Source organism: Pelobates fuscus, chromosome 1 (genome assembly GCF_036172605.1).
Source record: "Pelobates fuscus isolate aPelFus1 chromosome 1, aPelFus1.pri, whole genome shotgun sequence".
NCBI classification, from domain to species: Eukaryota; Metazoa; Chordata; class Amphibia; order Anura; family Pelobatidae; genus Pelobates; species Pelobates fuscus.
Window position 1 is genome coordinate 307,159,471 of NC_086317.1, and position 12,760 is coordinate 307,172,230.

At 44.7% G+C, this 12,760-nt stretch overlaps 1 protein-coding gene across 4 annotated transcripts in view; it reads left to right on the forward strand.

The window, feature by feature from the left end:
• The window catches only part of RNF149 (ring finger protein 149), a 65,359-nt gene that overhangs the window by 44,738 nt on the left and 7,861 nt on the right, over nt 1–12,760 (forward strand). For 2 of the 4 annotated variants that reach the window (XM_063458322.1, XM_063458344.1), the window contains 2 exons: nt 5,775–6,022; nt 6,548–6,616. In XM_063458322.1, coding sequence (XP_063314392.1) covers nt 5,775–6,022; nt 6,548–6,616 — 317 coding nt within the window. The remainder of the gene's footprint in view (nt 1–5,774; nt 6,023–6,547; nt 6,617–12,760) is intronic. The other 2 variants (XM_063458333.1, XM_063458352.1) reach the window with 1 other exon arrangement.

Genomic DNA, 12,760 nt, shown 5'->3' on the forward strand with positions numbered 1-12,760 from the left:
AAACACGAGCAGTCCACATCACAAACTGAGAGCACAAAATGATCACACACAGCCATCCCAATGCTAACACATAGTTTCCATCACATGTACACAGCTCAATACCATCAAACACAAACTATTCCTATCACACACAGACAACCCAATACATCACATGCAGTCCCCATTACGTTCAGACAGCCAAATATATCACACACAATTTGTAGCCATTACACCCAGACAGCTCAATACGCAGTCCCCATTACACCCAGACACCCCAATACACTCAGGTCATCGGTCACAACCAAGATATTTGTTAGTTATGAAAAAAATGTAGTAACCCCAGTAAAGACTCCTGTTTGTAATATGGTGCAGGACCGGACTGCCCTTGGGCCGCTGTGAGATGCGGCCGCAAGAATGTAAAAGAGAGCAGTCCCTCAGCCAATTTGATGTTTCCTTTGTTGCTGCTAGAAATCTCATATACGGCATCTTTTAGGCTGTGTGAAGTCCTAGGGCAAATCCTGTTAGTACAATCTAAATGTGGCAAGTCCTGTGAGTGCAATCTCAGTGTTGGGTTAAGTCCTGGGTGCTGGGTCAGGTCCTGTGAATGAAATCTAAGTGCTAGGGTAAGTCCTGTGAGTGCAATCTCTGTGCTGGGACAGGTATGGGTGTGCAATCTGGTGCTGAGGCAAGTCCTGGGTGCTTAGGCAACTCCTGTGAGTGCAATCTAATTGTTGGGGTAAGTCCTGGGTGCTGGGGCCAGTCCTGTGAGTGCAATCTCGGTGCTAGGGTAAGTCATGGGAGCGAGGGCAACTCATGTTAGTGCAATCTTCATTCTTGGATAAGTCCTGGGTGCTGGGGCAAGTCCTGGATGCTGGGGCAACTTCTGTGAGTGCAATCCAACTGTTGAGGTAAGTCATGGGTGCTAGGACAGCTACTGTGAGTGCAATCTCAGTGCTGGGGTAAGTAAGTCGTGGGTGCTACAGCAAGTCATGTCAGTGCAATCTCCATGCTGGGGAAAGTCCTGTGAGTGCAATATCCGTGCTGGGGTAAGTCCTGGGTGCTTAAGCACCGGTGCAAAACTGATCCATGGGCCCCCCTCCGTCTTCCCCCCTCTAACTGCCCCCCCCCCCCGACAGACAGACACACACACACACATACAGAGACACATACACATACATACAGAGACACAGACACATACATACAGACACATACATACAAACAGACAGGCACACATACATACAGACAATACACACATACATACAGACAGGCACACATACAGATAGACACACATACATACAAAGACACATACATACATAAAACAGACAGGCACACACACATAGATACAGACAGACACACACACACATACGACAAACACACATACAAACAGACAGGCACACATACATATAGACAAGACACACATACATACATACAAACAGACAGACAGGCACACAAACATACACAAGACACATACATTCATAAAAACAGACAGGCACACATGCATACAAAGACACATACATACAGACAGACATACAGACACACACACACACACACAAGACATACATACAAAGACACATACATACAAACAGACAGGCACACATACATACATACAGACAGACACATACATACAAACACACACACACACACACACATAATATTTAAGTCACCCTCCTGTTTCCTACCTTTTAGGTGCAGGAGGGTGACTTTCCCTGGGGTCCAGTGGTGGCTCAGGTTGATGGGAGTCAGAGTTACCACTCTGACTCCCTCCTCTCCTTCCTCCCGCGCAGGCTCTGTGTGTTAGCTGGGAGGAGTGACGTGCAGTCACTTCCTCCCAGCAGTGATGATCTCATCACAGGGGACCCGGTCGCGCTGTTAAAGCGCCCAGTGCTGACCAGGCCCCCTGACAATCTATCTCCATCGGGTGGCCCTGACAACATGGGTCACCCGATGTACCACTTCATGTGTGGCCCCGGCGGTTTACCGTGCAGGCCGGGCCGCATATGACGATGGCGGGCACCTGGTCGCAGGGGTCTGCAGGGCGGCCAGGCCCCCTGGAGTCATGGGCCCGGTTGCAGCTGCGACCCCTGCGAATGCGGTATGTACGCCAGTGTGTGTGTACATACTGGGGCCTATATATTGCTCTGTGCATGGGGTATATATCAGGGTAATGTGAGATATAACTTTGTGTATATACTAAGGGTATTTATTGCCCTCTGCAGGGGTATATATGAGTCTTATATATGAGGGGGTATATATATGAGTTGGTAGAGCTCCTCCCCAAGGGCGCTAGAGACCCTAGGTGCGCCTCTGGTCTGCTGTAGATGAGGTAAGTATTTAGTTAGTGATATATTGTTTGCTTAATAAGTTGTTAGGATATAAACTATACCTATCGTGACATCAAGCTTACCAAATCACACAATGTGCTCATGTGACACATAATTTACTTCAGTCCTCCCTATCATGCAGCCGACTGACTCTTCACCCCATGTAGCAGAAATAGTGTAGAGAAAGGATAATTAACCACTCTCACGTTGTACTTAAAATGTAAAAGCTCTAAAGCAGTGCTCAGCTTATGGGCAACTTGTCACCATGGTACACATGTACCATAGAATAACATGCCCTCTAACAGGTGGGCATGTTGTGACATTGATTTTGTCATGGTCGTGCCCACCCCTCCTTCTGCTACTATGCCTGGTTATTCTTTAAACTGGGAATTGTGGATTTGCCAATGGAATTGCAATCATTAGTTTCAAGTTGCCAAAATAGAATATTCTCAAACTCCTAGTTTTTATTCTTGAATATTATGGCCTAGATGTGTACTTCCTTTATCATATGTCTATAATATGACATTTAGAAAATACATTCAATTAATACATTCATAATGACTTTTTTTCTGTGGGCGCTTAGTGTTAATACTCCTCTCATGCATGAGCAGCCAAAGCTTCCTGTAAGTGTAATGAGAAGATTTGTTACCAAAACAAATACAAGACAAATTTGACGTAATAAATTATGTCTCCAATCACCAGCATTTTTTATTATTTACAGATACCATCTTGCTATATAAGTAAGGGCTCAGTCAACAAAATAAATAAATTGGTAGATGTTGAGTTTCTAAATTGACTGGGAGCCCATGAAGTGAGATATATGGAACAGAGTGCACTTAAAGGATCACTATAGGGCCAGGAACACAAACATGTATTCCTGATCCTATAGTGTTAAAACCACCATCTAGCCCCCCCCCCCCCCCCCCGGACCCCTCATGCCTCCATAAATATAGCAAAATCTTACTGTGTTCAATCCTGAAGCTGTAGATCTGCATGCTGTTTGGCTCAGAAAAACAAGCTGTCTGCTGACATCATCAGAAGTGGTGGCCTGATCCAATCACAATGCTTCCCAATAGGATTGGCTGAGACTGACAAGGAGGCAGATCAGGGGCAGAGCCAGCATGATTCAAACACAGCCCTGGCCAATCAGCATCTCCTCATAGAGATTAATTGAATCAATGAATCTCTATGAGGAAAGTTCAGTGTCTGCATGCAGAGGGAGGAGACACTGAATGTTTGGATGCATTTTAGGCAGCCATGACCCAGGAAGGATCTCTAATAGCCATCTGAGGAGTGGCCAGTGAAGTGATCACTAGGCTGTAATGTAAACACTGCATTTTCTCTGAAAAGACAGTGCTCTTCTCTGAAAAGACAGTGTTCACAGCAAAAAGCCTGACGGTAATGATTCTACTCACAAGAACAAATTCAATAAGCTGTAATTGTTCTGGTGACTATAGTGTCCCTTTAAGCTACCAAATATGGTAAATATGGGAGGTCTTCTGGTAAACAAGATGGCTACTCCCTGTAGCCTTGTTTTGAAATTGTTAATAACAATTATAAAGGCTTTTGTACTGCACTGCTAGTTAAGATCAGGTAATTGTACTATTTTATTTAGCAAGAGACTGTGCAAACTGTTCCAAATGTATTTCATAACCTGCTTTTCTATCACCATCAAATACATATGTACAGCACTCAGGAATAACAAAAAAATTGAAATCCCTATAACACATTTTTATTTGCTTGGTGCACAGAGTGTTCTCCCTTTGAAGTCTGTTGAGTACAGTTAGCAGCTTTGTGAATGCGTTTTAAGAGTTAATAGTTCTATTGGTTGTTTGCCATCTCCTAGCTGCTGGATTAGGAAATGAATGTTTGTATGAGCCCAATCTGTTCTTGCTATGCACAGAAATGGAAAAGCTTTGCTGGCTTCTACGCACTGTTTGTTTCCCTAGGGTTTTGGTGACATGGTTAAGAGTGGAATATTTCAATTGCTGTATCTGTACGTAGACCTGCTCCGAACACCTGTCCCGCCATCTGCTTTCTAAATGTGCACTTAGTGAGCTGACTCTGCGTTTTAGCATGTTGTACAGCAGGACATTTTAATGATGTACATTTAATATGTTTCCCAATTTGGAATCTATAGGATGCATTTGCATGTATTATTAAACACAACAAGCCTAACGTAAGTTTTGGGTTTCTGCAAAATCTTTGTGAAATTAAACTGTATGGGGACCTTACAAACTAGTGAAGGCGTGCTTCTCAAAAAAGTGTATTAAAAAGTACTTGAAATGGGTTGTCCCCTACAGGGATCCTAAAAGTATTTTATTTATTTTTTCAGAGTACTGCTACAGTCTATGTTCAATCAGGAAACATAATTAATTTTCTACCTCAAAACCATTACTTTACTAAGTGTTAAATAAAAAAAACAAAAATGACCACTACATTTTAGTAAAAAAAGGTATATATTTATGCTACAATGAATGTCAATGCTATATTCCAAGACTGCAGTAAAGTGAGCATCATACAACAAATACTATTGTCAGAATTACCACTTTGGATAAAACTGACCTTCCAGACAAGGAAGCAACATTTTGATTTTTGTACCACAATTACTCTAGCAAGTTGAAATGGTTTTGGTGCTTAGAGTAACATTTTAAATGTTAAAATAGTTAAGTGACACCATAACCACTAGCATGTTGAAGAGGTTCTGGTGCCAGAAGCCCCATGCTGATGTTGCACTGCACCTGTTGTAACAAGTTCCAAACTCTTTAAAACTTATCTGGGTGCCTGTGATTAGTCATCTTTTTCATTAGAATCATTGTTCACTTTCACAGTAGCTGGTAATAGTAGCTTGGATACCTCACAAAAACTTAACTTAATTAAATTTGACCAGGTTACCACTTGACAGCTAGGTGCAACTTGGACTAAAATTCCCATCCATCAGGTTTAACGATGAAAGGGAGTGTGGGAGGGAAGGTAGAAACTATTTGTTCAGGTCTGGTAGATGTCGTTATGGAAGAACCTTACGCATACCATCAAATCTTCCTCCAGTCTAAAATCCCTTAAGAGATCTCTGTCAATATATTTCAAATCAGAATAAACCAGGAATCATGGCTGGTTATATTTTTTTTTACCTGTTCTGTGTTAAGTTTATATTTGTGTATTTTAATATTATTTTGTATTTGCAATATTATATTGTAACAATGCAATGTTTGTGGGCCCAGGACTTATTTGAAAACAAGAGAAATATAAATGTATCCATCCTGGGAAAATATATTATGAATAAATAAAAGTTAATTTCAAGTTATTTTTTATTTAATATTTTAACATCTGGCACCTGAATTAACAATTGATGTGCAATATTTGTTGTAACAATGCCTTTATGTCTCTGTATAAACTGATCATGATTACAAGTAATGTGGTAAAAGCACATTATTAAGTGCATGTCCTTATTGTCTCTATGGTTTCTGCCGTCAGGAACAGGAAGCACAGTGGTGATTATGGTTTGGTATACAAAAGCAATGGAAATATTGGAGCCACTCAGAAGAGACATACCTGTCAAGATGGACATCTCTGTGGGTACCCGCCATGTCCAGGAGATCAGTGGACAGTCTGTGGTGTTTGTGGCCATCGCTTTCATTACAATGATGATCATCTCGCTGGCCTGGTTAATATTCTACTACGTGCAGCGCTTCCTGTACACTGGAGCTCAGTATGGAAATCAGGTAGTTAAGACAGCTGGTACTGATGTTGAATTAACTTGGTGGGTAGATTTCCTGTTTCACATATAAAAGGACATGTTTCATTCTGAAATACAACTTGCAGCCCTGCCAGTTGGGCACACAGGGTATATGCAGGATATTGTATTTGAGAATTGAGAGCTTGGTGGATTTATTTTGGTTTGTTGGTAATTTAAACTTGTATTTCCGTGTTTAAATTTACATCCTCAAATATAGGTACATTTGTGGATGTCAATTTAAATATGACAGCAGGAGCTTAAATTACCAAAATTCTTATTCTGAGTCTCTTCTTTATGATGTCCTTTAGCTGTAACTCATTGCTCTAAAACCCGTACCTCTTTTGTACTTTACTCAGTGCTTTGTACGCTTTACAGTTGTGAAATGGTCCAATGCTCTAAGTAAAACAGGCATTAATATGTGGCATAACATAATCCAAGAGTTTATTTGTAGAACTGGCATGGTACAAGTGGTATTTCTATTGGCAATAATGTCCTCTTTGTTTTGTTCAAGGCTAACCGCAAAGAAACCAAAAAGGCAATCAGCCAACTTCAGTTGCACAGAGTAAAGAGAGGAGAAAAGGTAAATGTCTTTGACTTTGTTAATGTAAAGTATAAAGAGATAACATGTGGGGCTATTTACTAAATTCTGAATTGTAGCAAGTTAAAAATCTGAATGTCAGTATTAAGACTAAACTAGCTGATCCGATTTAATTCTTTCACACATCTATAGTCATAGCTTGGCTGTTTAGTGTATGTTTTGCCATTAAGAGTTCAGTTATCTAGTGGGTAATTACATACCTGTACCAAAATACTTACCTTAGGTTTAAAGTGTAATTACAGTAACACTGGGTGATCCCCCTCCTCCCATAACAGCCAGGAGCCTGCAATTATTCTAAGTAGCATAAATAAGTATATCGGGCAGACAGCGAATAGGAGCTTCCAGCAGAAATAAATTCATACTAATACCTAATAGGTTAATACTTCACCTATTTGATGTCCGGCATCAGCATGCAAAGCATGTTGACAGCAGATGTTGTGTGCCTCTGATGCTATGAAATGTATTGAATTCAATGCTTCTCATAGAGAGGCATTGAATTGGTGGTTTGTGGCAGTTATGTTAATTCGCCACATTTCTTCAGTGTTTCTATGACTTCACAGAAGGAGAATCCTATTTTTTTACACTTGTTTTGTTTTGTTTTTTTAAATAAATGAGCCCATTAATTTGCAGCAGTGTGCCACAAACACATTGACTACGGGAATGTAACAGGCTATATTGATCCCTTGGCGTGTTTGTACTAGGTGTCAGCATTAATATTCTTAATTTGGCCAGAAGTACACTTATTTCTCTAATAAGGCTTCAAGTAAATGTAATATTTATACAGTGAAGTATTTGATCCCCTGATGATTTTGAACATTTGCCCACTGACAAAGAAATGATCAGTCTATATTTTTAATGGTAGGTGTATTTTAACAGTGAGAGACAGAATAACAAAAAAAAAATACAGAAAAACAAATGTCAAAAATGTTATAAGTTGATTTGCATGTCAATGAGTGAAGTCAATCAGCAAGATTTCTGGCTCCTAGGTGTCTTTTATACTGGTAACGAGCTGAGATTAGGAGCACTCTCTTAAAGGGAGTGCTACTAATCTCAGCTCGTTACCTGTATAAAAGACACCTGTCCACAGAAGAAATCAATCAGATTCCAAACTCTCCACCATGGCCAAGACCAAAGAGCTGTCCAAGGATGCCAGCGACAAGATTGTAGACCTACACAAGGCTGGAATGGGCTACAAGACCATTGCCAATCAGTTTGGCAAGAAGGTGACAACAGTTGATGTGATGATTCACAAATGGAAGAAACACAAAATTACTGCAGGTCTCCCTCGGTCTGGTGCTCCATGTAAGATCGCACTTCAATGATCATGAGAACTGTGAGGAATCAGCCCAGAACTACACGGGAGGATCTTGTTAATGATCTCAAGGCAGCTGGGACCATAGTCACCGAGAAATCAATTGGTAACACACTACGCCGTAAAGGACTGAAATCATGCAGCGCCTGCAAGGTCCCCCTATTCAAAAAAAGCACATGAACAGGCCCCTCTGAAGTTTGCCAATGAACATCTAAATGATTCAGAGGAGAACTGGGTGAAAGTGTTGTGGTCAGATGAGACCAAAATAGAGCTCTTTGGCAACAACTCAACTCGCCGTGTTTGGAGGAGGAGGAATGCTGCCTATGACCCGAAGAACACCATCCCCAAAGTCAAACATGGAGGTGGAAACATTTTGCTTTGGGGGTGTTTTTCTGCTAATGGGATAGAACAACTGCACCGCATCAAAGGGACGATGGATGGGGCCAGGTACCGTCAAATCTTTGGGAGAACCTCCTTGCCTCATCCAGGGCATTGGAAATGGGTTGTGGATGGGTATTCCAGCATGACAATGACCCAAAACACACAGCCAAGGCAACAAAGGAGTGGCTCAAGAAGAAGCACATTATGGTCCTGGGGTGGCCTAGCCAGTTTCCAGACCTTAATCTGTGGAGGGAGCTGAAGGTTCAAGTTGCCAAACGTCAGCCTCAAAACCTTAATGTCTTGAAGAGGATCTGCAAAGAGGAGTAGAACAAAATCCCTCCTGAGATGTGTGCAAACCTGATGGCCAACTACAAGAAACTTCTGAACTCTGTGATTGCCAACAAGGGCTTTGCCACCAAGTACTAAGTTGAAGGGGTCAAATACTTATTTCACTCATTGACATGCAAATCAATTTATAACTTTTTTGACATGCGTTTTTCTGGATTATTTTTTTTTGTGTGTTATTCTGTTTCACACTGTTAAAATTTACCTACCATTAAAATTATAGACTGATAATTTCATTGTCAGTGGGAAAACGTTCAAAATCAGCAGGGGATCAAATACTTTTTTTTCCCTCGCTGTAGGTGTGCATTGTCATTTTTTCTTATCTTGAAGTGTGCCTCAGTCGAAAAATGCTGTGAACCACTGATCACTGATCGAAGTAATTAAAGCGGCACTGTCATGCCGAACTTACCTTTCCTCAATCTCTTCCTCTTCTCCGCCTCTCTCAGGATCTGTTATTCTTTTCTTCCATTCTTCTTTAGTTTTCTTTAAAATTATAAGACAAAGTAGGGACTCTTTGCCTTATGGAGGATTCCTCCGCTTGACCAGCTCTGACCAGCGGAGGAGCAAAGTGTGCTTCATTTCCGCTGGTCAGAGCAATTTTCCCATGATCCCTAGCTTTCCTCCCAGTTCCCACAATACTTCCTGTCAGTATTGCCGAAAGTCCTGTCACTTAGACAGAACGCCGGCAAAACTGCCGAATTGCATCCTAACAGAATGAGAAGAGTTTCTCCATTGGTGTTAGGATGCAATTCGGTACTTTGTACGTATCGGAATTTCATTCTAATGAATGAAACTCCGATCCTATTCATTGCTGTGGCTGCATCTTGCAGCCGCTTAGTAGATAACTCCCTAATTCCCACGGTATCAGGGAGCTATCTACTAAAAGGCTGAAAGACCTGAATTGGTCTTTCAGCCAAATTTACTAATACTAAGTAAAGATTACTTAGTATTAGTAAATAATATGCCCCTACTCGCTATACCGCGAGTAGGGGCATGTCTAGTAAGCAGTGAGCAGCCTGTGGCTGCTCACTGTAAAAAAAAACAAAAAAAAACACCTAATAACCCCCCCCCCTGCGCGGGGGTTAAAGATGGGGGGGACCTACTGTCCTCCCCCCTGGCCCCCACCCCTGCGCGGTGGGTGGGGGCCCTAATAAAATAATAAGGGGGGGGACCTACTGTCCTCCCCCCCTGGCCCCCACCCCTGCGCTGTGGGTGGGGGCCCTAATAAAATAATAAGGGGGGGGGACCTACTGTCCTCCCCCCCTGGCCCCCACCCCTGCGCTGTGGGTGGGGGCCCTAATAAAATAATAAGGGGGGGGGACCTACTGTCCTCCCCCCCTGGCCCCCACCCCTGCGCGGTGGGTGGGGGCCCTAATAAAATAATAAGGGGGGGGACCTACTGTCCTCCCCCCCTGGCCCCCACCCCTGCGCGGTGGGTGGGGGCCCTAGTAAAATAATAAGGGGGGGACCTACTGTCCTCCCCCCCTGGCCCCCACCCCTGCGCTGTGGGTCGGGCCCTAATAACATAATAAGGGGGGGGGACCTACTGTCCTCCCCCCCTGGCCCCCACCCCTGCGCGGTGGGTGAGGGCCCTAATAAAATAATAAGGGGGGGGACCAACTGTCCTCCCCCCCTGGCCCCCACCCCTGAGCGGTGGGTGGGGGCCCTAAATGAACCCCCCCCATCAAGGTGACTAGGGGTCCCAAGCCCCTAGTCACCCCCCCCACCCAAAACATTCTATCCCCTACCTACCCCCCTCACCCTAAAAATAGTGAGGGGGGAATAAAATAACTAACCTGTAAAAAAAAAAAAAAAAACTTACCATTTGACGTCTTCTTTTTTCTAAATTCTTCTTTCTTCAGCCCCCAAAAAAGCCAAATAAAAATCCATCATACCCGTCGCACTTTAAAAAAAAAAAAAAAAAAAACGAGCGCAAAAAAAAAATTAATCCATGTTCACCCATGGAGGGCACGCCGCGTACTGAGCTCCGCAGGGCGGGTCAAGGCTTATATAGCCTTGCCCCGCCCTGCAATTAGGCTTAGAACACACTGATTGGTTGGTTTAAGCCAATCAGAGTGCTCTGTGTCATTTTACACAGCGTGGGAAAATTCAAAAGAACTTTCCCACGCTGTGTAAAATGACAGATCACTGTGATTGGATAGTTTTCAAGCCATCCAATCGCAGTGCTCTGTGTCATTTTACAAGCCTGGGAAAATTCCAAAGAACTTTCCCAAGCTTGTACAATTACACAGAGCACTGTGATTGGATGGCTTGAAAATCATCCTATCACAGTGCTCTGTGTCATTTTACAAGCGTGGGAAAGTTCTTTGGAATTTTCCCACGCTTGTAAAATGACACAGAGCACTGTGATAGCATGGATTTCAAGCCATCCAATCACAGTGCTCTGTGTCATTTTACAAGCGTGGGAAAATTCCAAAGAACTTTCCCAAGCTTGTACAATTACACAGAGCACTGTGATTGGATGGCTTGAAAATCATCCTATCACAGTGCTCTGTGTCATTTTACAAGCGTGGGAAAGTTCTTTGGAATTTTCCCACGCTTGTAAAATGACACAGAGCACTCTGATTGGCTTAAACCAACCAATCAGTGTGTTCTAAGCCTAATTGCAGGGCGGGGCAAGGCTATATAAGCCTTGACCCGCCCTGCGGAGCTCAGTACGCGGCGTGCCCTCCATGGGTGAACATGGATTAATTTTTTTTTTGCGCTCGTTTTTTTTTTTTTTTTTTTTTTTTTTTTAAAGTGCGACGGGTATTATGGATTTTTATTTGGCCTTTTTGGGGGCTGAAGAAAGAAGAATTTAGAAAAAAAGAAGACGTCAAATGGTAAGTTTAATTATTTTTTTTACAGGTTAGTTATTTTATTCCCCCCTCACTATTTTTAGGGTGAGGGGGGTAGGTAGGGGTTAGAATGTTTTGGGGTGGGGGGGGGGGTGACTAGGGGCTTGGGACCCCTAGTCACCTTGATGGGGGGGAGGTTCATTTAGGGCCCCCACCCACCGCTCAGGGGTGGGGGCCAGGGGGGAGGACAGTAGGTCCCCCCCCTTATTGTTTTATTAGGGCCCCCACCCACCGCGCAGGGGTGGGGGCCAGGGGGGAGGACAGTAGGTCCCCCCCTATCTTTATTTAGGGCCCCCACCCACCGCTCAGGGGTGGGGGCCAGGGGGGAGGACAGTAGGTCCCCCCCCCTTATTATTTTATTAGGGCCCCCACCCACCGCGCAGGGGTGGGGGCCAGGGGGGAGGACAGTAGGTCCCCCCCCTAATCTTTATTTAGGGCCCCCACCCAGCGCTCAGGGGTGGGGGCCAGGGGGGAGGACAGTAGGTCCCCCCCCTTATTATTTTATTAGGGCCCCCACCCACCGCGCAGGGGTGGGGGCCAGGGGGGGGAGGACAGTAGGTCCCCCCCCTTATTATTTTATTAGGGCCCCCACCCACCGCGCAGGGGTGGGGGCCGGGGGGGAGGACAGTAGGTCCCCCCCCCTTATTATTTTATTAGGGCCCCCACCCACCGCGCAGGGGTGGGGGCCGGGGGGGAGGACAGTAGGTCCCCCCCCTTATTGTTTTATTAGGGCCCCCACCCACCGCGCAGGGGTGGGGGCCGGGGGGGGAGGACAGTAGGTCCCCCCCTCTTATTGTTTTATTAGGGGCCCCACCCACCGCGCAGGAGTGGGGGCCGGAGGGAGGACAGTAGGTCCCCCCCCTTATTGTTTTATTAGGGCCCCCACCCACCGCGCAGGGGCCGGGGGGAGGACAGTAGGTCCCCCCCCCTTATTATTTTATTAGTGCCCCCACCCACCGCGCAGGGGTGGGGGCCGGGGGGGAGGACAGTAGGTCCCCCCCCTTATTGTTTTATTAGGGCCCCCACCCACCGCGCAGGGGCCGGGGGGAGGACAGTAGGTCCCCCCCCCTTATTATTTTATTAGTGCCCCCACCCACCGCGCAGGGGTGGGGGCCAGGGGGGAGGACAGTAGGTCCCCCCCCCCTTATTACCATTTATGTTTTTACAGTGAGCAGCCACAGGCTGCTCACTGTTTAGTGGACATGCCCCTACTCGCGGTATAGCGAGTAG